The sequence below is a fragment of the Dioscorea cayenensis genome, chromosome 19, assembly GCF_009730915.1.
Source record: "Dioscorea cayenensis subsp. rotundata cultivar TDr96_F1 chromosome 19, TDr96_F1_v2_PseudoChromosome.rev07_lg8_w22 25.fasta, whole genome shotgun sequence".
NCBI classification, from domain to species: Eukaryota; Viridiplantae; Streptophyta; class Magnoliopsida; order Dioscoreales; family Dioscoreaceae; genus Dioscorea; species Dioscorea cayenensis.
In genome coordinates, this window is record NC_052489.1 from 26734922 (window position 1) to 26758420 (window position 23499).

The 23499-nt window shown below is 36.8% G+C and overlaps 4 protein-coding genes across 4 annotated transcripts; 3 read left to right on the forward strand and 1 right to left on the reverse strand.

Moving 5' to 3' along the window:
- Window positions 1–131: 131 nt before the first annotated feature.
- Window positions 132–3866, forward strand: LOC120249555 (phosphoglycerate mutase-like protein AT74). The gene is made up of 3 exons (XM_039258109.1): window positions 132–244; window positions 2202–2961; window positions 3308–3866. Exons 2-3 carry the CDS (start codon window positions 2481–2483, stop codon window positions 3712–3714), a joined length of 888 nt encoding a protein of 295 aa, XP_039114043.1. The 5' UTR covers window positions 132–244; window positions 2202–2480; the 3' UTR covers window positions 3715–3866.
- Window positions 3867–6580: 2714 nt separating this feature from the next.
- On the forward strand, window positions 6581–8698 carry LOC120249554 (S-adenosylmethionine decarboxylase proenzyme 4). Its single transcript, XM_039258108.1, has one exon. It carries the CDS (start codon window positions 7266–7268, stop codon window positions 8286–8288), a length of 1023 nt encoding a protein of 340 aa, XP_039114042.1. The 5' UTR covers window positions 6581–7265; the 3' UTR covers window positions 8289–8698.
- A 361-nt stretch (window positions 8699–9059) lies between these two features.
- Window positions 9060–10585, forward strand: LOC120249553 (probable galacturonosyltransferase-like 4). Its single transcript, XM_039258107.1, has one exon. It carries the CDS (start codon window positions 9242–9244, stop codon window positions 10271–10273), a length of 1032 nt encoding a protein of 343 aa, XP_039114041.1. The 5' UTR covers window positions 9060–9241; the 3' UTR covers window positions 10274–10585.
- Window positions 10586–10729: 144 nt separating this feature from the next.
- On the reverse strand, window positions 10730–14836 carry LOC120250218 (glutathione synthetase, chloroplastic). Its single transcript, XM_039259011.1, has 12 exons — window positions 14510–14836; window positions 14265–14434; window positions 13754–13829; window positions 13436–13566; window positions 12642–12764; window positions 12466–12546; window positions 12088–12168; window positions 11852–11921; window positions 11621–11742; window positions 11374–11513; window positions 11088–11280; window positions 10730–11002 (listed from the first exon to the last, which is right to left on the reverse strand). The coding sequence occupies exons 1-12, from the start codon at window positions 14813–14815 to the stop codon at window positions 10879–10881; spliced, it is 1617 nt and encodes a 538-aa protein (XP_039114945.1). The 5' UTR covers window positions 14816–14836; the 3' UTR covers window positions 10730–10878.
- Between the last annotated feature and the right edge of the window lie 8663 nt (window positions 14837–23499).

The following is a 23499-nucleotide window of genomic DNA, read 5'->3' on the forward strand; positions in this document are numbered from 1 at the left end:
TGCCAATTGAGTGCAAATCACAGGGATCAAAATATAATTTTATTCAAAAATATGTAGATCTTAAATTTGGACGGCCATTAACGAACGTGATCAAGTTTCCGAGATTCAAAGCGTGAGTGCGACTACTCGGTGATACTCCTCCCATTTGTTAAACCGAGGAGTCGAAGCATCGTGCTCTGGATTTCTCTCTGGATGTCTAGCGATTGTTGTCTAGGGTTTGGAAGATTTCCTGCTTGATTGATTGGTATGGTTCTTCACTGTTCCTTTTGTTCTGAAACAATTGGCTTATCTGCCATCTAGTCTGTTTGTTTGTGATTTGGAATACATTGTTGTTGCTTTCCGGATTCGCTTCATTTATTTCACCGATTGTGGATGGGCGTTCTGCCCAAATAGTGCAGTTAATGGACTAAGATCTCACTTCTGTTTTGATGTAGAAGAAAATAGATGAAAAATTATTCATAAAGTTAGGATTTTTACTAGTTTTTTTTTTTTAAATTATTTATTGTGCTGAAAAATGTAATGCATAAACCAGGGTTTGTTTGTGATTTTAAGTAAATTGTTTTTGTGTATGTGTTTTGGTTGTGAATAGTTGTTCTGCTCAGAGTGTGGTTAATGGAGTATGATTTGACTCCTGGCTCGATGTAGGATAAAAGAGAAGAAATTTTCATTCATAAAGTCAGGATTTTTATAGTTTGTTGGTTCAGTGAGCCGAAAAATGCAATTGCATAGACTAGGTATTCCTTTTGTCACGGGGGTTCATGAAATTGAAGAAAATTTCACTCAGAAAGTTGATATTTTTATAGTTAGCAGATTCCATGTGCCCAAAAATGCAACTAATTGATTGAATGTTTTTCTTTCGCTTTCTCGTGGATGGTTTCTATCATTGTCCTTGTGAAATGACTCAACTATCACTTCTGAGAAGGAATTTTGTTGGCTTGGTTTTTGGGATCATGTAATGTTTTCACGGTTTCACTAGGGAAGGAAGATCACAGAACAAAGCAAGGGTTTAAGACTAGAGAAGAAGATCATGATGGAATGGAAACACTTCTATGTTTCCTAACTTTTGGGGCATATGATGCTTGACCAGTCTTACTATCATCTGGCATATAAACAACTAAAGAGAACAATGTCATGTGAATCTTATTTTTATGCATATTATATAGATAAGTAGCCAAGTGGTTGGAGTTTTATGGTCTATTTTTTTTCCTAATAAACTGATCAAGTCAGTGTGCCTTCTTATTAGTTATGAACATACCACTGGACAAGGATTTCCCTAAGTACTTCTTATTTGAATAAAGATAAAATTTGTCCATTGTTTTATGCAATTTGTTACTAGAATTTATATTTTTCCTTTTTCACACTTCTAAATCCACTGCTTCTGTGGATCTTATTCTATTTGGAACCGTCATTAGATTTTTGAATCTCCTACAGAGATGTTTCAGAGGTGCTTTTGTAATCTGAGTACAGCTCAGGTTCTTCCTATTAGATTGAAGACATGTAATCTTCTTCTGTCTCTGCTATTAGAAACAAATATTTCCAGGGCTTAGCATGCTTTTGGATGAGGTTTTTTGTTACAATCGCTATACATCATCAATTCCAAATTTATTCCACTTATCAGTTATCATCCAAGAACTGAAAATCATATCAGTCATCATTCAATTTAGCCCGTTTCAATTTATTTCACCTTTTGAAATCAAGTGCCTTGTTTTGGGGAATAACATGTCTCTTTATGATGAGATCCGTAGATGGCTACTTTTGGTCCCCCAACTATGTGTATATGCACTTTTTGGGCAGTAGTTTCTGTCTAATGGCAATGTACTGCTTGATATCATGGGGCTTCCCACACCTTCTCATGCTTAATGGGTGTACTGGGACATGTAGCACAAAGAATTCAATGATAATGTCCCAGTTGTTCATTAAACATTGAAAAGTTTCCATATTGGTTCCCATATCATGATCAGTGATGCTCACACTTGCGATGCTTGCTTATAACGAATGGAAAGAACTGTTACATGTTTGTTTTCCATCTTGACAAAGTTCTTTTTTTTTTTCCTTATTTATTGGTTTTAGACTTTGAATGCATTCCTTTTGTATCCTTTGGCTATCTACCTTGGAATCCTTATCTTTTTGGTCTAAATGCACTGCTTTAATCTAATTTATTTTCTGTTGACAATCTTCAAACCCATATTTCCTTGTGTTAGGCCTGGGCCGCAAAGAAAGCAATCTAGAAAGGTTGAACTGGCCTGGAGGCTGGAGATGTTGTTTACATGTGTGAATGCTTAAATGGTCAAGGTAGGCTAGAAAAGATGCCATTCATAGTCCCACATGAGTTGGCTGTTTTTCAAACATTATCAACTCGTTGTACAACTGCTATAAAGAGGAAATAGATGCATCTCTTCAACTAGAAGAAACCTCCATCCTTGCAATTCAAGATAAAGGAAAGATAAAAGCATAAGCAGGAAGGATAACAGAGCAATGCAATGGAGCATAAGTGGGAGGAAGAGATGAACAGGCATCAGTTGCTTCATAGGAAGCTCCCTAAGAGAATTATTTTGGTCAGGCATGGAGAGAGCCAGGGGAACCTCAGCATGTCGGCATATACAACAACCCCTGACCACCGGATTCCGCTCACACTACTTGGTCTTGAGCAGGCTCGTGCTGCAGGGCAACAAATCAAGGAAGCAGTATCAAAGGGTGGACAAGCCGATGATTGGAAGATGTACTTCTATGTATCACCGTACGAACGGACAAGATCCACATTGAGGGAAATTGGGCGCTCATTCTCTAAGAGGAGGATCATTGGTGTGCGAGAGGAGTGCAGAGTCAGAGAGCAGGATTTCGGCAACTTTCAGGTTGAGGAAAGGATGCTGGTGATCAAGGAGAGCAGAGAGCGCTTTGGTCGCTTCTTCTTCCGCTTTCCTGAAGGCGAGTCTGCCGCTGATGTCTTTGATCGTGTCGCAAGTAATAATTCTGTCTCTTCCTCTCTTCTTCTCTTTCTCTTAACACTATTTCACACAGAAAAACAAGCATGAATCAGATGATAGGGTGCTGCATGCAGTACAATTTTCAGTTATCTATCTAAATTACACTCTTATAAAACATGCATACAAAGTCATATTTTTTACTATCCATATTAATGATTGAACTGCCTTCTCATGTCATCTTCTGCCAATTGCGACAAACCATTTTTAACTTCAGTCATGTACGATGCACTAGAAAAATCTTTTCCTTGGAATCACAAAAAGTATTCTTGGTAGTTTGTTATAGCGAGAATGATTGACAGTAAAGATTGAATTTGAAATTTCAGGCTTCATGGAGTCCTTATGGAGGGACATAGACTTGAAGAGGTTGGGTCAGGATGATAGCTGTGACATCAACCTTGTGATCGTGTCGCATGGGCTGACCATTCGGGTGTTCCTCATGAAGTGGTTCAAGTGGACAGTAGACCAATTTGAGAGGCTAAATAACCCAGGAAACTGTGAGTTCCGGGTGATGCAACTCGGCCCCAGTGGAGATTATAGCCTTGCAATACACCACTCGACGGAGGAGCTTGTGCAATGGGGGCTTTCTCCGGAGATGATTGCTGATCAGCAATGGCGTGCCACCGCCCAGAGAGGCAGCTGGAATGAGGATTGTGCCGGTTGCCTCAGCGGTTTCTTTGATGACCTCCAGAATTCTTCATCAAGCGATGACATTGACGAATGCAAATGTTAGATGCATGAATTATAGATAACAGATTGCATTCTGAAATTGACTTTTGACAATTTGTATTTTTTTTTCTTTCTGTTTAATTAAATACATTGTGGTTTGTAGTAATTTGACTGAAGAATTCAATTGCGTATATTGATCAAAGATTCCCAATACCATGATCTCCGTGCCAAATTGTTAATCTATGCTGAAACATCGGTCACAAAACAAGGAATGTATATCTTTTCAGGCAAGTAAAGGTGGTTGGTTCATTAATGTATTTTTGGCATCCAATGGCCGAATGGAGAGTAGCTGAATATATAAACTAAAGAGGCCAAAACTTGGTTCCTTAAAACACAAAACAATGTTTAAATTCAAAAAACTCATCAGCACACATGATTAATCTGGCATTGTAAGCAATTAGTGATGAAGTTATTAACCCAAAGAGAGCTTCAAAAACTGCATGATGACACAAGTCATTCCTTGTAGCCTTTGGTCTTTTTTTTCCCTGGCCAGATAAAGCCTAGAACACAACCTAGACAAGGAAAGAAAAGGGAAAAAAAACAGAAAAAGCAAGATGATGTGGGGACTAAAAACAGCAAAAAGGTTCTTTGCATAAACAAAGAACAGGCTTTGAGTCTGGAGCAGGGGAAACATGATGGCATCCATGCTTACAGGTATCCACGCCTGACAGTACCAAGGCATCACAAAGTGGAGGAAATAAGGACAATCTCTTGGAAGTCTCAAATAGGCCTTATGCATGGACCCATCTATCACATGAATGCTTTGTTTCTGATTATCTATTACTAAAATGTTATTACAGTCCATCCCACACCCCATGAACTCACATGCTTTTGTTTCTGATTATTATGGTTGGGAAATCAGATTTGCAAACTTGGGGACTGTGTACATGTGTGATGTAATGCATATGATGTGATGATATAAATTATGCATTTTTTTTTAAATTTAATCTCCAAGTTCTCATTAAATTTTAACATTACGCTCAGCACAGAAGAAAACATGATAACACGTGAAGAGAGAACATTTATATGGTTTTCTCAATTAAGAAAACTACAAACTGTTTAAAAGAGGGCCCTGCTCATGCTTCCTCAATTGTCCTATTGTTCTTATTTTTTTCCTCTTATTTTTTAATTTGGAGATAATTACTAAAAAGTACTTGAAATTTTGACAATACCGTCGTTGCTTGTACTGAACCGGTGTTGTCCTTTAGTATTCTCATCCTTTTCATATACTTTTATATTCAATATATATACATTTCTTTTTAAATTTTAAAGACAATCGCATCTCGACAGAGTCAACAATTTCTTGATTTTTTAATATCAATTTTTTATGTAGAGTAATGAGATATTAACTCTATATTTGTGGATATTTTCTAACAAATTGTTTATTCACATTATAAATTAATTAGTTTTAATCCAATCACTTATTGATCTATAATTAAAATAAATACCTTTTTGTTTCACGGAAGGTAAGGGTATAACTGTGTAAGAGAAGAAGAAGAAGAAGAAGGGAGAGGCAAAGGCAATGATGATTGGGCAGTGCAAAGGAAGGTAGGTGTTGAGCAATGAGAAGACATGAGAACAGTGGGTTCCTCATAGCTCAGTGCTCGCCCAATCACAACCCGAATTCGTGACTCGGTGCGTGCTCGGGCACTGATGCGCATCATGAGACCGATTAATATTCATCTCGATCGAGAGCCCGCGCTCGCGCACACTTGCCCAATCATGCGCCCGGGGCACAGTGCCAAGTGCCAACCCTCTCTCTCCGACTCCGAGCTCGCGTGGCCATCGAGAGATTTGGTCGCACGGGTTATCATTGTTCGTGCCCCAAGTCCTAGAGGATCATTTTTCCCCTTCTCACTCTCCAACACACCACTGGACCATCAAATCATGACCACCATTTCTCATCTCATTTCCCATCCTTTATTATTTTTTTTATATATATATATATATATTTGTAAATTTTGATAACTATAGTAAACATGGAGTTTAAATTTTTTTTTTCCAGAAGTTCAGTGTACTTGGTCTGTGAGTTTTTAACAGTCATGATGAAACAAAACACTGTGATGTTGTAAAAAAAGAAATAGGAATAGAAATTAGAAGAAGAAGAAGCAAGAAGAAGCTGCAAGGTCGGTTCCTTAGAGAGCACACGCATGCGAGAGCCGCACTGGGTTGATGAGCAGAGGAGGCTAAAGTACAGCGCGGGCAGTCCTTGTACAGGCTCGTACATGGATCATCATCCGTGATGGGGGATTGGGGGGGGATGTTAATTTGGGAGGGAGAGGGGGAGAGGGGTCCCACAGCGTGTGCGCCCTCGTTCCCATGCGCGCGCGCATACTGAAAGTGCGCTGCGCTAGTGCTCTCGCGTTGTGCTCGTATGCGTCTCAGTGCGCGCGTGCTCGCTGTGCCTTGTGTGGCGGCTCTATGCCCCTTCCCTTGTTTCTCTATTAAGTGCTGTTTCCCCGGCCCCACTCCTCCCATCCCGGCATGTGTTATCCTCTCAGGGCACCACACAATGAGTGCTGTGCTCGCCTTGCCGGCTCCCTACCCACTCACTGGACCCTCTTTTCTTTTTCTTTTTTTTGTTCATTATATATATATATATATATATTATTGTTATATCACAGCAGTAAAAATGAGCATTTTGATCAGTTGGGATTAATATAATACTAGAAATTTAATGGTGTGCATGTAACTCGATCAAGCTAGCATGTGAGAAGAGAAAGTCATGATTAAGAAAAGAGGGCCGGAGAGAAAGAGAAGGGGAGATGGAGGGTATAATTATTTGAAAGGATGAACTTAGAAGAAAGATATAAATGATGCATTGAGACTTTTGATTAAGATTTGGATATGCTGCTCAGTGTTACAAAAAGAAGCACCATATTTAAAAACTGGTTTAGAGAATCTATCTGGGTTGTCCAATTAATAAAAATAGATTTAAAAAAACACACACACACACACACACACTTTTTGCATTATTGTGTATTATCTTATTAGAAGGTGGGTTATCAGTTTCTCTCATGCAGGTGTAGTCTCCTAGTCCATTCTGGTCCATAGGATTCATGCTCCATGATAATCCAACAGCTGTAAAAGCTCCTAATTAACCCCATTGTCCTAGTCCTCCCTCTCTAATTCCCAGTCAGAACTCAGAAGAGATATAAACAAAACACACTACTAGTCTATGTATGTTACTCTGCTGTCCAGCTTGGGCACTTCCAACTCCAGTGAATAAACAAACACCAACACTCTCTGGAACACAATCCAATTACATTAGCCCACCTGTTCCTATCCAATCCTATCCTCCCGTTTTGCTCTCAAGAATATCAGAATATCTTGTTCCCCCAACTCATCCAGATCTCTCTCTTTCTCACCTTCTCTTTCAAAAATATATAATCACCATTCACCATTAACCTCATTATGCCTACAATCATTATTCTTGGTTGCCTCACACGCATGCCACTTCCATTCATCCCTCCATCTCTTATCCTCCATTTCCACAAACCTCTATAAATTCCCCTCCTATCCCCACTCCTTCCCACCTCTTAATTACTTTCCAAAATGGCTCTCTCTGGCTTTGAAGGCTTTGAGAAGCGTTTAGAGCTTCACTTCTCCGGTGATGACCCTCTCGGTCTTCGCCTTCTTCCCATTGATGCAATCCAACAAGTCCTTGATGCCGTCCAGTGTAGCATCGTCTCCGCCGCCAGCAATCTCCACTTCGACTCTTACGTCCTCTCCGAATCAAGCCTCTTCATCTATCCGCAAAAGATAATCATCAAAACTTGTGGCACCACTCAACTCCTCAAATCCATCACTTGTCTTCTCAACCACACTGCCTTCATGAATCTCCATCTTCATCACTGTCGTTACACTCGTGGCAGCTTCATCTTCCCCAAAGCTCAGCCATTCCCTCACACTAGTTTCACCGAAGAAGTCCTCTTCTTGGAACAAACCTTGCCGACCACCCTATGTTATCGAAAAGCTCGTGTTCTTCCTTCCAAGACTTCACATTCTTGGCATGTTTACACCGCCACTGATCTTTGCATGGCGGCGGCTCCGCCGGCCGGCGAACTCACCGTTGAGGTATGCATGACTGAGCTTGATCGCGTGTTGGCTAAACGGTTTTATAGACGGAAAGGAGAGTGTGAAGCCACAGGGCATGAAGCAGGGAAGGAGATGACAGAGTTATCAGGGATTGATGGTATAAACCCCAGAGCTATCATCTGTGATTTTGCTTTTGAGCCTTGTGGTTATTCCATGAATGGCCTCGACCGTGACCGGTATTCAACTATTCATGTCACGCCGGAGGATGGGTACAGCTACGCAAGCTTTGAGTGTGTCGTGAGAGCTGCCGGCGCGGAGGAGGAGATCACCGACATGATAAGGAGGGCGGCGAGGGTGTTCCGGCCGGGGAGCATATCAGTGTCAGTGTGCATGCAGACGTCGGACAATGATGGAATAGTATGGAAGGCGGTGACGGATGCACTGAAGCCACTTGGGATGAGCTGCCGGAGTAGGGTGGCGGAAGGCTTCCCCGGAGTTGGGACGGTGAGTTATCAAACTTTTATAAGTCGCCGGAAGTAGAGTGGGGCATGTATGCATGCATTGCTTTTTATGGATAGAGGGAACAAATTAAAATGAGAGAGGAGATGATGATGGTGCATGGTGGAATTGCAAAAATTTAGATGGATATAATTGACATAGAAAAATGAGGATGAAGATGGAGGAGGAGGAGGAGGAGGAGGAGGAGATGAAAGAGAGCATATGGATCATGTGGATGGGTGGGAGCACCATGATATAGCTAGCACTCCACTCAACTGCTTTCCACTTAGGTTTGTCACGCTTGATGGATACTTTGCATGGAGGAGGGGAGTTGAATGTTCCATTCTTTCTATCTAGTCTCCTTTTGTCTTTGCTTTCAGCTCTTTTTTCTTTTTTCTTATTCCTAAAACCAAAAAACAAAAGAAGTGGAACTTTTTGGTTTTCACTTGATAGTTTTGGTTTGTCTTTCTCAACTCTTAGTTATATGCCTTTTTTTTTTTTTAAGTGGGACACTGACTGGAAAAAAAACACATCAGTCACTTGCCCACTATACCTTTAATTTTTTTACTAGTGCCCCAACAACAATGTAAGTTGGAAGCGGGTCACAACCCAACCCAAACCAACCCAACCCTACTACTCCTCACCAATGCATTTTGAAATAAAATTAAAAGAAAAAAAAAACTTTAAAAAAATTTCAAGAAAATATTTTTGCATGGATATTATGCTCCTTGCATGCAAGTTCCACGTAAAATGTGAGGTCAATAGTCAACATGGTCAAATAAAGAAAAAAAAAAACCAAAGAAAGAGAAAAAAAGCCTCTTTCTCTCCGAGTTTCAATCTCTCCCTCACAAGTCTACCAGCCACCAAAAGTTGGCCATGCAACACCTACAAACGTGTCCTAAACCTCCTCCCAACCAGTCCTCCAATGGCTTCCCTTCTCCTTCATCCCTAAGACACACAACAGTACCATCCCCTCTCCCTTCCATTAAGGCAGGATGGCCTCTTCTCCATCCTCTCCTTTTGGCCTCCTGACCTTCTTCTCCTTCATCCTCCTCGTCTCCGCTATCCGCATCGATATCATCCGCAAACCATCATCATCCCCAGCCGTCCCCAAGTTCCGTGAAGCCCCGGCATTCCGCAACGCCGATGACTGCCCACCCTCCGGCCACGTCGACATAGTCATGACACTCGATGCCAACTACCTCCGTGGCACCATGGCCGCCGTGCTCTCCATGCTACAGCACACCTCCTGCCCGGAGAGCGTCCGGTTCCACTTCCTCGCCGCCCGGCCAGAGCCCGAGATCCTTTCCAGCATTCGCTCCACCTTCCCTTACTTAGACTTCAGAGTGCATCGCTTCGAGTCACGCCGTGTGCGCGGCAAGATCTCACGTTCCATCCGGCAAGCTCTAGATCAACCACTCAACTATGCCCGTTTCTACTTGGCCGACATGTTGCCGGCGGACGTGCGCCGTGTGATCTATTTAGATTCAGATGTGATCGTTGTCGACGACGTGAGGCAGCTCTGGGAGGTGGAGCTTGGGGACAAGGTGGTGGCGGCGCCGGAATATTGCCATGCTAACTTCACCAAGTACTTCACTGAGAGCTTCTGGTCGGACCCGGAGCTGGCCGGGACTTTCAAGGGGAGACGGCCGTGCTACTTCAACACAGGAGTGATGGTTATGGACGTGAAGAAATGGAGGGAAGGGGAGTATACAAAGAGAATGGAAGAGTGGATGGTGGTGCAAAAGCATAAGAGGATATATCATCTTGGATCTTTGCCACCTTTTCTATTAGTCCTTGCTGGAGAAATCAAGGCCGTTGATCATAGATGGAACCAGCATGGACTTGGTGGGGATAACATGGAAGGGAAGTGCAGGCACCTTCATCCTGGTCCTATAAGTCTTCTTCATTGGAGTGGGAAAGGGAAGCCATGGCTGAGGTTGGATTCTAGGAAACCTTGTGCTGTTGATCATCTCTGGGCTCCTTATGATCTCTATAAGTCTTCATCAGTGTTCCTTGAAGAATGAGAAAGAGAGACACAGATAGAGCACAGCATGTGAGGTTATAGAGGAGAGGACACTAGTCCTGCTTCATTGGAAAGAGGTAGGTTGAATGGGAGAGAGAGAGAAGAGAGAGAGATGGAATTAAAGAAGAGAAGCAAATCAAAGAGAAATGGTGGTGTTTGTATGTGCTCATCTAGATCTCCCCAAGTAGTTGTTGGCATTGATCATTTGAAATTGTCAAGGTGAGGAGGAGAAACAAAACTTGCTTTTAATCAGGGATGAGATATATATATTTATATAAATTAAAACAGACCACAAACAAGCAAGAAAACAGACATATAAATAACAAAACTAAGTAGTTTGATAAGGAGAAATGATGAAAAAAAAAAGAATTCAAAGGGTCTTGATTCTTTTTCTATTTATATTACATATTTTTTAGGGGTTGTTCATTTGTGGTTGCTTCATTTTGTAAGCCAATGATGGAAGGGAAATGCCAATAGTTAACAATCTTATTATTCTTTTTCAATCCGCTCATATTCTTAAATCAAACACATCATAATGCACATTCAATGAAAGATACATTTGTTCTTTTGAAGGTTACCTCAAGTGGGGGAAGAAAAATGGCACCATTAGGTTAGATAAATACTGTCAAGAACTGCAAAGCCTGCTGCAACACCACCCTCGTTCGAAGACGAAACTTTGGTTCGCATCAAGTAACCACACTGATCATTCATGATCACATTATCTTTGTTCCTACAATGAAATTCATGTTTAGTTTTTATATGTTTCAGTCTAGTGACACTATCGATACAAAATCATGGACGAGAGAATGCTTTACCTGAGATAAGCTCCATAAACACCGAGCTCTGAAATAGCATTGTCTTGATGACAAATACCGTCTCGAACTAGATAAGCAAGAGCAGCCTTGGGAAAAATCCGTTGCATTAAAATGTACGCAGCATAATCATCTCCGCCTTCATTTTTTAGTTTAATCAAAGTTTCCCGCACATCATCACCGTAAATATTGTTCCCTAGATTAAGATGGTGCTTACAAGCGTTGAGCATTAGGCAAGAGAGACAGAAGAAAAGGAAAATAACCATGAGAAGAGATCGAATAAAAATACCTCCCCCTTCTCTTTGGGGTTTGAGAACATATAATTCAGGTCTCTCCATGGCACTTTCGACAATGTCTGAGTTATCAAGACTCCACAAACCGGCGAAGGATTTCTGTAATTTTGCAATATCATCTTTATTTTCAAGAAACCTGAACAATGAGCAGAACAGAATCATTTTTTTCTTTTTTTCTTTTCTTTTTGCAAAAAAAACTCAGTAAAACAAACACAGAAAGAAAGAGCAGAGGGGATTTGTTACCTTTCAAGGACATTGGGTTTTGCTAATTCTTGCTGGATCTTCTTTGTGCCCACTAAATGGTAAGATATAGAGGGGCACTTAATTGCCACAGATTGTTCCATCATAAGCCTTGCTCTCCATTCCTAGTTAAATAGGAAAGAAAGTATCATGAAAATGCCCGGTCGTTAATTTGTTACTAAAAATGAAGACACATGTAGCATTAATGAAGTCACAAGGATTGCAATTTCTTACTGATTCTGAAGGATAATCGTTTGGTGAATAACCAGCTCTAAAATAAACAACTGCAACTGCTTGGCCACCTCTGCACGTATAAGCCTCTAAATGGTGGTTGTTAGCTATGGAAAATATCAATAGTCTAATGTTTAAAGGAATTTAACTGGCAACGAGAAAATAACAAGAATAAATGTCATTCCAATTCCAAATATATAAATTATAAATAAAATACTACAAGGAACAGAGCTACATACATGACAAGTGATCCATTAGGAAGAACTTGCCCTTCCGCATCAATCTCTGACAAAGTTTTGCGAATGGTTGCCACATCATGCGTGCTAGAAAGTTAAGAAATTAACATCGAAACCACCAAGCTACGTATGTTCAAAGAATTACATGGATTCCACTGACCTAAAGCCTGTTTAGGCTGCAATTTGCACCATTTCCTTAAGCAATACATGCCAGAAGGAGAGAGATCACCATTTGGCATTAACATGTGCAACCTTACCAAGCTAATATTAAATTACAAGAGCTATACTATTTTATTCGGTTGTTTTCCTAATTGCTAGAGTTATTGTCATTGCAAATATGAATGCACAAACGGAAATATCTCATTCTACAATAAAGGATATATCTCCCTCAGTACAGCACACAGCCAATGTTGGTCGTACATATTACGTTCTTCAGGTTGAACAACAACCAAAACAACAGCACTGGGAAAACACAAAAGGCAAAAAAAGCAACTCATTTGGATGCACATGATTATCAACTTGAGATCCAAAAAACCAAAAATATATGGTTTTCAAACCTAGGATTGTTGTACTCCTTCCATGCTTTAGCCAAGGCCTCTGCAAATCGACTAACAGCCATGTTTCCAGGAACTCTTCTTGAATCTAACCCTAGGTGCTTCCCATGGTGGCTAAGTAAATTCCTGCACAAATCAGGAAGGCACTTCCTCAAAATAAAAAAAAAACTAAGACATCCTGCACTAACATTCTAGGAATAAAAATATCTCATTACCACGCAACATATTCAAGAAAGTAATTCCTAAAGTGACAATATATATACAGTATTAAACCATGGTTAATCAGCTAGGAACCCAAAAAAAAGTAAAATAAAATAAAAATAAAAAATCTAAAAAAATCTGTAGGTTCTAATAGCTATTAATAGTCATCTGATATCAGTAAAGTTAGAACCATGAGGCTTGCAAGGTGCAAAAAAGCAAGCTACGCACAAGTAGCTCTGGTTGGTGGAATGTGCGAATAGAGAAATAATGTAAAATTATGCTTTTAAGTTGGTGCTTTACAGATCATGAAGGGTTTTGCAATATAGTAGAAACAACAAATAGGGTACAATAATAAAGCCAAATTATCACCTCACCACCAAAGAAAGGCCAGGCCTACGAATCAGGAACTAGACAAAATATTAACATGGTCTTTAGAAGGAGCCAGTAAGAAAGCATCTAGCTCACATGCATGTTAATGCTTTTACACTATCATTTTGTTCTTCTTTTTAGGTGTGCTTAACAGGTAAATCATAAAAAAGTAAACAAACAAATTGACATTTTGATGAGAGAATCAAATAAATGATTGATACAAGTACCTATGAAGATCACCAACAAGACAACTGAGGCCAGGAAATGAAGATGAAATAGTGTTCAGCTCTATTTGGTAAAGCAGTCCAGTTTCAGAATCCAACATGTAATCCGACCGGTGCAAGCCCAAACGAATATCCTGATGCAATCATAAAAGTATGCAGTAAATTAGTAACACTACAATATGATTGAAAGTGAAAAAATTTAAATGAAGGGAATAACAAGCCAACTATTCTCCCTTTCCTTCCCCTAATTATCACAAGAGCCAAAATAACTAGTTAATTGAAAAGAGGTTTAACAAAAATAAAAGGACGGGCCCAAATCACCTCTGTCTTATTCATTTCGAGCATCTTTGAATGAATGTCTAAGAGTCTGGCAGTAAAAGCATCAACCTTCTTTGTTCTACATCAATAAGAAAAGCAAAAGAGAAGGCAGAAGAGAAGCAGTGAGCTTTTTCAAGCATTCACGCAACCATCAGAACAAAATCATAATGGAAGATACACTAAACATATAATATTCTTTTGAACTACAAAGCCATGGAAGAAAATTAAGAGGAAAATTACAAGGAAATTCTATAAAAAAACCATTCAACCTTACTAAAGGTGATAACTTTCCTGCGTTTGGACTTAGAGAAACTCAAGAAATTGAAATTCATGAGAGCAAAAGTGAAAGAAAAGTTAACTTTATTGCAAAAAAAAGCGCACAAAAGTAGAAAAAGAAGAGGATGAAGAAGAAGAAGAATCAAAAACCAAATTGTCTTTTTAATATTATCTTCTTCTCCTCTGCTTTTCCCCAATCGAAGTTCCAAACAAACGCGCAATCTGAAAAACGAACTACCTGGACAATGACTCCTGCAAGAACTTGCCATCCAAACTGACACGATCCACGAGCTCATTGAAAATGGGAGCCAATTCACACGCCTGTCTCCACAGACCTTTGGGGAACGACATAGGCAATAAAGCAAAGGGTGCATGGACGAGTCCCACCCCAGGAACAGTACCCGATCTCTGAAACAACCATAAAAAACTTCTCAATATCAGCATCTGACAATGAACACTAAAAACAAAAAATTCGAAAGATACCTGGATGCTCTTATCCCCAACGACAAGGCCATGAAGGGAACTCCAAACAAGAGCCTCATAGATCAAATCAGGAAGGAGATCAGAAGAAGAGAGATTGATCTCCTCTTTGCGTGTGGTTTGAGAATCAGAGGAAGAGATATTCAAAGCCATGGTTTTGGTGAGGGATTGGGAGGGGAAATGGCTGATGGAGATGGGATTGGGATTGGGGTGGTGGGAGAGAGTGGGAGGGAAGGGGGAGTGATGGAGACGGCGAGGATCGGGGAAGGAAAGAGAACAAGAAGTGCAGCCAAAGTGCACAAAGGCCATTGCTTTTCTTTGTTTCAATACTCGTTCCCTCTTTGTTTTTAGTGCCCAAATCCATTCACTAAAGGGCTGTTTGGTTGTCTGTAAGTGAAATTACAGTGTAAGTGAAAATGCTGCATTTTTATTTACATCACTGCTGTTTAGTTTGCTGTAACTGAAAATGCTGCATTACTTTTAATTTGTTTGATTTGATATAAGTTATAAGATATGATCACCATATAAGTAGAGGGGGTGAGATTACCCCCAATATACTGTATTATTATTAATTATTTAATGTATTTTAAAAAATAATTTAAACTAAAATAATTGATTTAATTTAATTTAATTTTTAAATTAATTAAATGATTTAATAAAGTATTTATTACATTTAAAAATAATAATCAGAAACTCAAATAACTAAGCCAGATAATAATAAGAAACTTAAATAATTAAACACTAACTCTAAATAATTAATTTAACTCTCCCCATCTACTCTTAACACTAATGTAAATTAATTAATTAATTAACTTAATAATAATTTTATTAAATTAAAAATATATAAAATTCTTTAATTTTATATAAAAAAATATTTATTTAATTAAAATTAAATACAAATTGGTATATTTTAAATACAAAAATAAATTTAATAAAATATAAATAAGTATAAGTTTAATTATATTAACAATTGATTACATGTAAGTTTCCATTTTCTTTTAATGCATAATTTGGAGAGTGAAGAATGATGATTTTAGCCCAAATGTTTTGTTGCATTTCAACTTACAGCAAATTTTGCTGTAAGTTGAAATGCAGCAAAAGTACACAAAACTGCAAAAGTGTTTACATGTAAAACTGATTTCACAGCAAACCAAACAGCCTTTTACATGTAAAATCAGTTACATTACAGCTAGTTGTAGGTAACCAAACAGCCCCTAAATCAAAAGTCATTAGACTTACTCCGTTTGGATTACGGAATAGGAATAAAAATAGAGAAAGAATAGAAAAAAGAGAGAAATGTTTTTTTTTTGGAAGAGAAACGGGGCGAACCCACTAGAGGCTCAGGGACGTGCACAAACCTCGGTGGAACAAGTGGGGACGGGGTCGTGCTCACGTGGGCACTGAGAGCTCTATCGGTGACCCGTGTACCAATAGACCCGAAGGTCGTTGGCAAAAGGAGAGAAATGTTAATAGAAATAAGAGGATTGAGAATAATGTGTTTGGATTGAAGGAATAAAGATTAGAAATAGAAAAAGTAAAAAAATAGGATGTAGTAAAATTACATCAATACCCTTGTAGGTAAATTGTATGATATTATATAAAATAATTGATTATGTTTAATGATAAATATTTAACATTATTTATTATTAATTATTTATAATATAAATATATATTTTAATATATTATAATTATATAATTAATCTTAATAATTTATTTAACTATTATATATTTATTTAAATTAGTTAATATCATTAAATATGTTTAATTAAGTTAATTTCATTTATTGATTTTAATTTTAATTTCTCAAAATAATTTAATTAAATTATTTAATAAGTAAAGCTAAATATATAAATATGTAATTATATATGCTAGGGGTAAATTAGTAATTTTATAACTAAGGCATACTTCTCTCCCTATTTTTGGGTGGAATAGGATGCCTGTGAGTAATCTTTTTTTCATGCATGGAGGTAACCCATGCCTTTCCTGGTTACCAAACAAGGGCTTGGGGAATGAGATTCCCATTCCCAAGCCCTCAATCCATGATTCAAACGCCCCCTTTTAATTACTTTAATTAACTATCAATGGTTGGTGGTTTATTTGAGTATCGAATATGAGTGATAATTGTAAAAATAAAAATTTTGTGATTAAGTTGTACTTGCTTGATCTGTCACTTTTTTTTAGGCATTGATTTTTTTGAATTTATTTTGAAATAAAAAAAAATTCTTCCCTTTCTTTTTGCTTTTTTAGGTGTTGTTAGGTTGTCTGTAATTTAAATTATATGTAAGTTCGGTTATAGTGTAAGTGAAAATACTGTATTTTAATTTACATCAATGTTGTTTGATTTGCTTTAATATGGAATGCTTTAATTATTTTTTATTTGTTTGGTTTGATGCAAGTGAAAGAATATAGTCATCATGTAAGTGTGATGGTGAGATTACCCCATTATCTATTATTACATCTAATTATCTAATACTCTTTATTAAAATTAATTTAAACTAATAATTAAATTTAATAAGATATTTATTCAAATAAAAATATTAATTATTTTTATTAATCTTAAAAATATTTTTTATTTAAATAATAAATAATATATTTTATACCACATTATTAAATTAATAATAATTAAATAACATCAAAATTCATTCAAACAAAACATTCAACATTCACTATTAACCTGGTTACCACATACATTACTCATTAGTACCATTCAACGTTACTACATTCTTTTGACATTCAACATTCACTATTAATCTTGTTATTGACTAGGGGATTAGAATATATTCTTTTTATAAATGTTACCCCTAGCCTCTGCTTCTAATACATATCCATTCAAAAATGGGTTGGCTCTAGAGTGTAACTTTGATTGCTGGAGGCTATGCTAAGGATGTGGTCCTATTTATAACTTTGATTGCTGGAGGTTATGTCAAGGATGTGGTCCTATTTGTATGGCAATGTCTAACCCAAAACTTGCAGGCAATGAAATCATGCATCCTCATTAACACAAGCACAAGCAATTACCCACAGCCCAAACTCAACATGCACAGCCAAGCAACAAACCAATTCAAAAGAACATGTTTTATTTAACATCACAATCATACTTCCCAATAAATAAATAAAAAAATAAAAAAACCAAAGGAAATGTAAGAGTTGCAGAAATTAATATTCATAAGCACAAGTTATTTCATTGTTTGATGGACCACATAAAACACAACACGCCAATAATCACTTGAACAAAAATGAAGAATTATCCAAACAGTCATGGATTGGACACCACTCAAAGACGCTCAAAATCCACAAATGTAGCAATTTCATTCATAATTAGCACTATAAATCACCAAACAAACAAAGATTCTAATCATAAAAACAATAGAACAAACCACAAGCATCCAATCCAAAAGATCAAATGTTCCACCAAATCAAGGTAAAATCTTCAAATCAGCATCAGGAATAAAAAAATGATAGTTTACCTCGGATTCAACAAGGAAGCTCCAATTACCAATTCAGAGGCGTAGAAGGCGTTCCTGATCAAGCGATCGAGATGGAAATCCAAAGATCATAGAGAAAAAGGCGAAGTAAACGTTGCTAGGTTTTTCAGGAGTGGTGTAAGCTTGGACAAGGAGGTGACGGTGGTCAGGGTCCGAAACACGAACCACCGGTGACAATGAAGGCTTCTGTAAAGCAAAAGTAAAGAGAAAGGGAGAATAGTGCTATAAAAGTAAAGAGAGTGGTGATTTTAACTATTGCTTTTTACTATATTCTCACTTGCGATCAAATTGGCTGTAAGTGAAAATATAGCAAAATGTGTACTTTGTTGTGAAACCTTTTGCATAGAAATTGCTTTTTACATCAAACCAAACATCTTTTTTATTCGTTTTACATGTAAAAGTACTTAAATTATATCTACTTGCACCTACTTACTACCAACCAAATAACACCTTAAGAAAATTAAACATATAAGACTCTATTAATTATCCCAATAAATTACATCAGAAACAAATAAGCAATACAATTAATAGCAATGCCGCAAATATCAAAATGGCAACAATAAAGAATTAAAAAACAAAAAACAAAATATAACACCAATAAAAAAACATGGTCGAAGATTAATAGCCGTGATATAGCGTCACCTGCCAAAGAGAGATGACAGATGAAAGAGAGATTATAAACAACAAATATGGAGAACCACTACATAGTGAACTGGTTAATCACTTATACAATGGATGAGCATGCACAAATTCAAAACCCCACGCCTATGGTACTATAACGTACCCATACCTATTCAAGGTTGTATGGTAGGAGATATTTACCATTGTGGTGTTATGATCCATGATATATCATTTTCGGTATACGTGTCAGGCTTTTATTGCCTCGTGTGTTAGTTCACCCCGCATGATAAATCTCTAGAGGGTTATTAAGCCATTGTAACTGGTGCATCCAATTCTATTTGTCCTTTAAGTGGGGGAGCTTATCACCTATTTGTTAATATATATATTATCTATACTACTATTAACGTAGATGTATAAACTGATCTAAGAGTGATTCAAGGAATAATTTTAATATTTTCATTTATATTAAATATGGTATTAATAATTGAAAATTTAATTGCATAATAGGTATTGATTTCATCATGGGCATTACATCAGTTTTATATTAAATAATTAATAGGATATTCTAATGGAAACGGATGGTACTTTGATCAGAGGGTTTTAGGGAAGATTTTTAATTTTTTTTTACATATATTTAAAGTGGCATTGATTTCATTCTGGCTATTAAATCTGCGTTTATATTAAATCCTTCCTTTTTAAGTTTTTTTGGTTTAAAAAAATATTTAATATATTAAATATTAAAAAAATGCAAAAAAAAAAAATACATAGGAGAAGGAAGAATTTTAAACTCTTTTTTAAAGAATTTTCCCTTTTGCATTATGAACATGTAAGATTTAATGGAATTGATTTCATCATGGGCATTAAGCTAGTTTTATATTAAACATTTAATAAGACTTCAGGGAACGGATGGGCTTTGGAACTTGAAAATCTTTGCTAAATTTATTTGGAATTATTTACTTAGAAAAGAATAAACCACATTTATTTGGTGTTACATAAAATATGAAAAATAAAAAAATATTGTGTTATTAATTCAAAAAAATTAATTAAATAAATAATAAAATAGCGACATTTATTTGGTATTACACTAAATTACAACATGGGCTTTATTTTTTCTAAAATTATCAATAGTTTTGTATTTATTAAATGATATAGATTGGGTTTATGGGAAAATGAATAGACAATTGTAGAAGAAGATAAAAAATCTAAAATAAAAGAAATTAAATGATGGTGTTGCCCATATTCTAGTGAAGATGAGTAGCAATTCCTTTTCTTGGTATAGGTTTGTTTTTCACATAAGTGCTCATAATGTTACTATTTAGTTTATCATAGTTTTGTTATATTTTCTTAATTATATCGTTTCAATCATTTGTTGTTTGGTTGTGTTCTTTTTATTTCAAATATCACAATTGTCTGATATATTCTTATTTAGATTAATTTCCAGGTAGTAAAAAGCCAAATCAGTGTTATGCCAAAAGTTTTTTAAATCTACTTTTTTCAAATTATTTATACATACTTATGATATATAATATGCTCACAGAGTGTTTAAAAAAAACAAATTTAAAATTTTTATTACATTTATGTTTTTATTTATATTACTGATGATATTAATAATTGAAAAAAATTTAATTGCACTTATTTATATACGTAAAACTCCGATGCGAATACGGGGAGAATGCATAGTTATTATTATTATTATCAAAATAAGGCAAATGCTATTAGAAGCTCAACTTAAATAAATTCACACACACATATATATATGCCGCACCTTCTAAAAATGTCCGTAGAATTTAATTACGGACGTTCGTGAAATCCAACGGCTGTCAAACATCTCTCCATGTGAATAGTGATCCTACCTTCCAACCAGATTTCGACTAGCACCCTTGCAGAGAATTTATAAAAGACCAACCAATCACCCAACTACCCGTTTCTTAAGTAAGTACATCATTTTGACACTGTTACTAACATTGTTCATCTACCCATTTATCTCTATCTCTCTCTATCACTTACTTTTCCCCAGCTGCAGACATTTTAGAACGAACATCCGTAATTGACGTATATACATATATTGACAAAGGTGACAAATGTTGGCCCATTAAGGGGTTGTAAAGGGACAATCATGTACGATGATACACCAATTACAATAGTTTATCAACTACCTAAGAATTTATTAGGTCAAAATATCAAAATAGTCCCTTTATTTTGCGTTTTCCGCCCTTTTAGTCCCTCTAATATAAAATCTGCCTTTTTGTTCCTCGTATTTTCACATATTTATCTTTTTGGTCCCTTTAATTGATGGATCTGCCCTTTTTGTCTTTACAGTTGATGAATTGGAGGGACCAAAAAGGATGAAAAATTATAAATATGAGGACCAAAAGGGCGGATTTTACAACTAAAGGACGAAAATGTGCAAATACAAAGACCAAAAGGGCGGATTTTATATTAGAGGGACTAAAAAGGTGGAAAACGAAAAATAGAGGGATCATTTTGATATTTACACCAATCTATTAACCTAGCTAAATGTTACATGGGCCGATGAAAGTCCTACCTTATTAGTCCTAGAAGATTTCATAAATTAAACCGGGGTAACTATTTTTCCTTGTTATGCAACCCTGGAGGAGATCGAGGGATACAACATTGTCTACAGGAGACCAGCTGAACTCATTTGAAACTGATGGTTCCGGTGGGTGGTGTGATGTGCTAAGTCACTCAAAAACTCACTCAAGGATTAAACATAAATACACAATCAAAACAAGAGAAAGGAGACAAGAAAATTGGTAACCCAGTTTGGCACAACCTTGCCTACATCTGGGGGGCCATGCCCAGAGAAACAATCCACTAAAAGAGGTTTAAGAACAAGGAGTGCATCACTCTCTCAACACAAAGAGTATTTTCTCTAGATTGCCCGACGGCCACTCACTCAACTCTCACAGAAGAGTCTCTCACTAGTTGGCTCATCCTAAATCGTCAAGCAGGATCTCTTATATAGACGCACCGACGTCTAATAAAGTTACCTCTTTTAGAATTTTCCGTGGCTTCCTAACTTGGACATCTTCCAAAGTTAGATGTTCAAACACGGCCCACTTTATAGAACATGACTGAGTTCTAGCCAGATGCACCCGAATCTGCGACCTTCAACCTCCCGGTTCCTTCAGTCCGCCTCGTAGCAGTTGACTCGACCCGAGCTCCTCCTGCCTGCAGCTGCAGCTGCTTCCTTCCTCTCGTCACTTCAGTAGGTCTCCCTCTCCCGAGGGACGTGCCCACCAAGGCACACGCAACCATCTCACCAAAGATGGTCACCAAAGATCTCTCGATCTTCTTTCTAAACTTGACCCAAGTTTGATCTTCCCAAATGATCTTCGTTTGACTCATGGAAATATTGTTACTAAACTTGATCTCATCTTCATTCAAGTTTAGCCTTTAATATCTTCAAGCATGATCTCTAATCATCCATGCTTGGATCTTCAAATCTCTAATCATATCTCTTGCAATCTTCAAACAATCTCCACACATGATTAGCCTCCTTGAATAGTTTCGCCCATAGATAGCTCTTGGATCTTCCTTCAATTTGTGTTGCTAAATATGGTCTTGATAATCTCCTTGGCTTGTCCTTACCTTATTTAGTTTGTGTCTTTAAATACCTTCACACTAAACTAAACTTAGTTTGTGTCTTTAAATACCTTCACACTAAACTAAACATGTTCTTGTCTTCTTTAATTTGTGTCTTCAAATAGCTCTTACTAAGTTCCACACAATCTCCATGATCTTCTCTTCTTGTTAATGATAGGATATTCCTCTCCCTCTTTAAAATAGATCTTTTTAAAAAGGAGCTCTATCAAAGATATGATTTATCATCCCGGATTTTACCAAGGATAGATAAACATATTTTAAATAAAACTTGTCTTTCTTGAAGAGATCCTTTAGACTTGATACACTTTCCAAAAATAGTTTAACATCACATGACTTTAGACTTGATGCACTTTCCAAAAATAGTTTAACATCACATGACTTTATAGAGTGGAAAATCTTCGAAATAAAATCTCCACCTCGATCTTCATATTCCTTGAAGCTTCATTAGTCTTTTGCCACATCATCATCCTAGTCACCTCTTCCTTTGATGAGTCTTCATATGCCACGTCACCTTCCTCTTGCCATATCACTACTTGGCTTATTATATAATGCCAATCCAATTCAATAGACTTAACAGAAACAATACTGTAAACTATACTTGGACCTTAAAACAACACATGAATAATACTTCTATATTGCTGTAACAGTGCTCATGCATATCGAGGGTTTTAGACCCTACGCCTTTACTACTCACCCAGTGTAGATGACTACCATTGGGCTAAGTAGTAGTTGTCATGGAGATAGATTATAAATATGTACTGTTCATTCGGGTGCTAGTCTTCTAGTTCTAGGTCTAATTAATTCCATTCAGAAGAGGAAGAAGAACAAGAGAAGGGAGAGTTGATCATGAAAAGTTCACATGTCCTTTCCTTTACATTTAAAACTAGACTTCATTTTTTTAAGATTTAAAACACTGATCTTTTATCTTCTTTCAAAGTATATATGTGCTGTGCCCCTTTGATACATGAAAAAAGGAGGAGGAGGAGGAAGAAGAAGAGGAGGAGAATTATTCTTTTGTTAAGAAATTTTTATAAGATCTTTTATCATATAGTTGCATTAAATTAAACAAGCTATAAAGCAAATCCAGCAGAAATAAAGAAGAAAAAGCTGTAAAGCCTGCACATTATTTGGATAAGGTTTCAGTATCACATGTCACTTGTAAAAGCTAGCCTCCAATTGAGAATTAATTGCACAAATTTTAAAACTACAAACAAAAAGAAAAAGAAGAATAATAAGAAGAAGAATATTGCATTTAATATT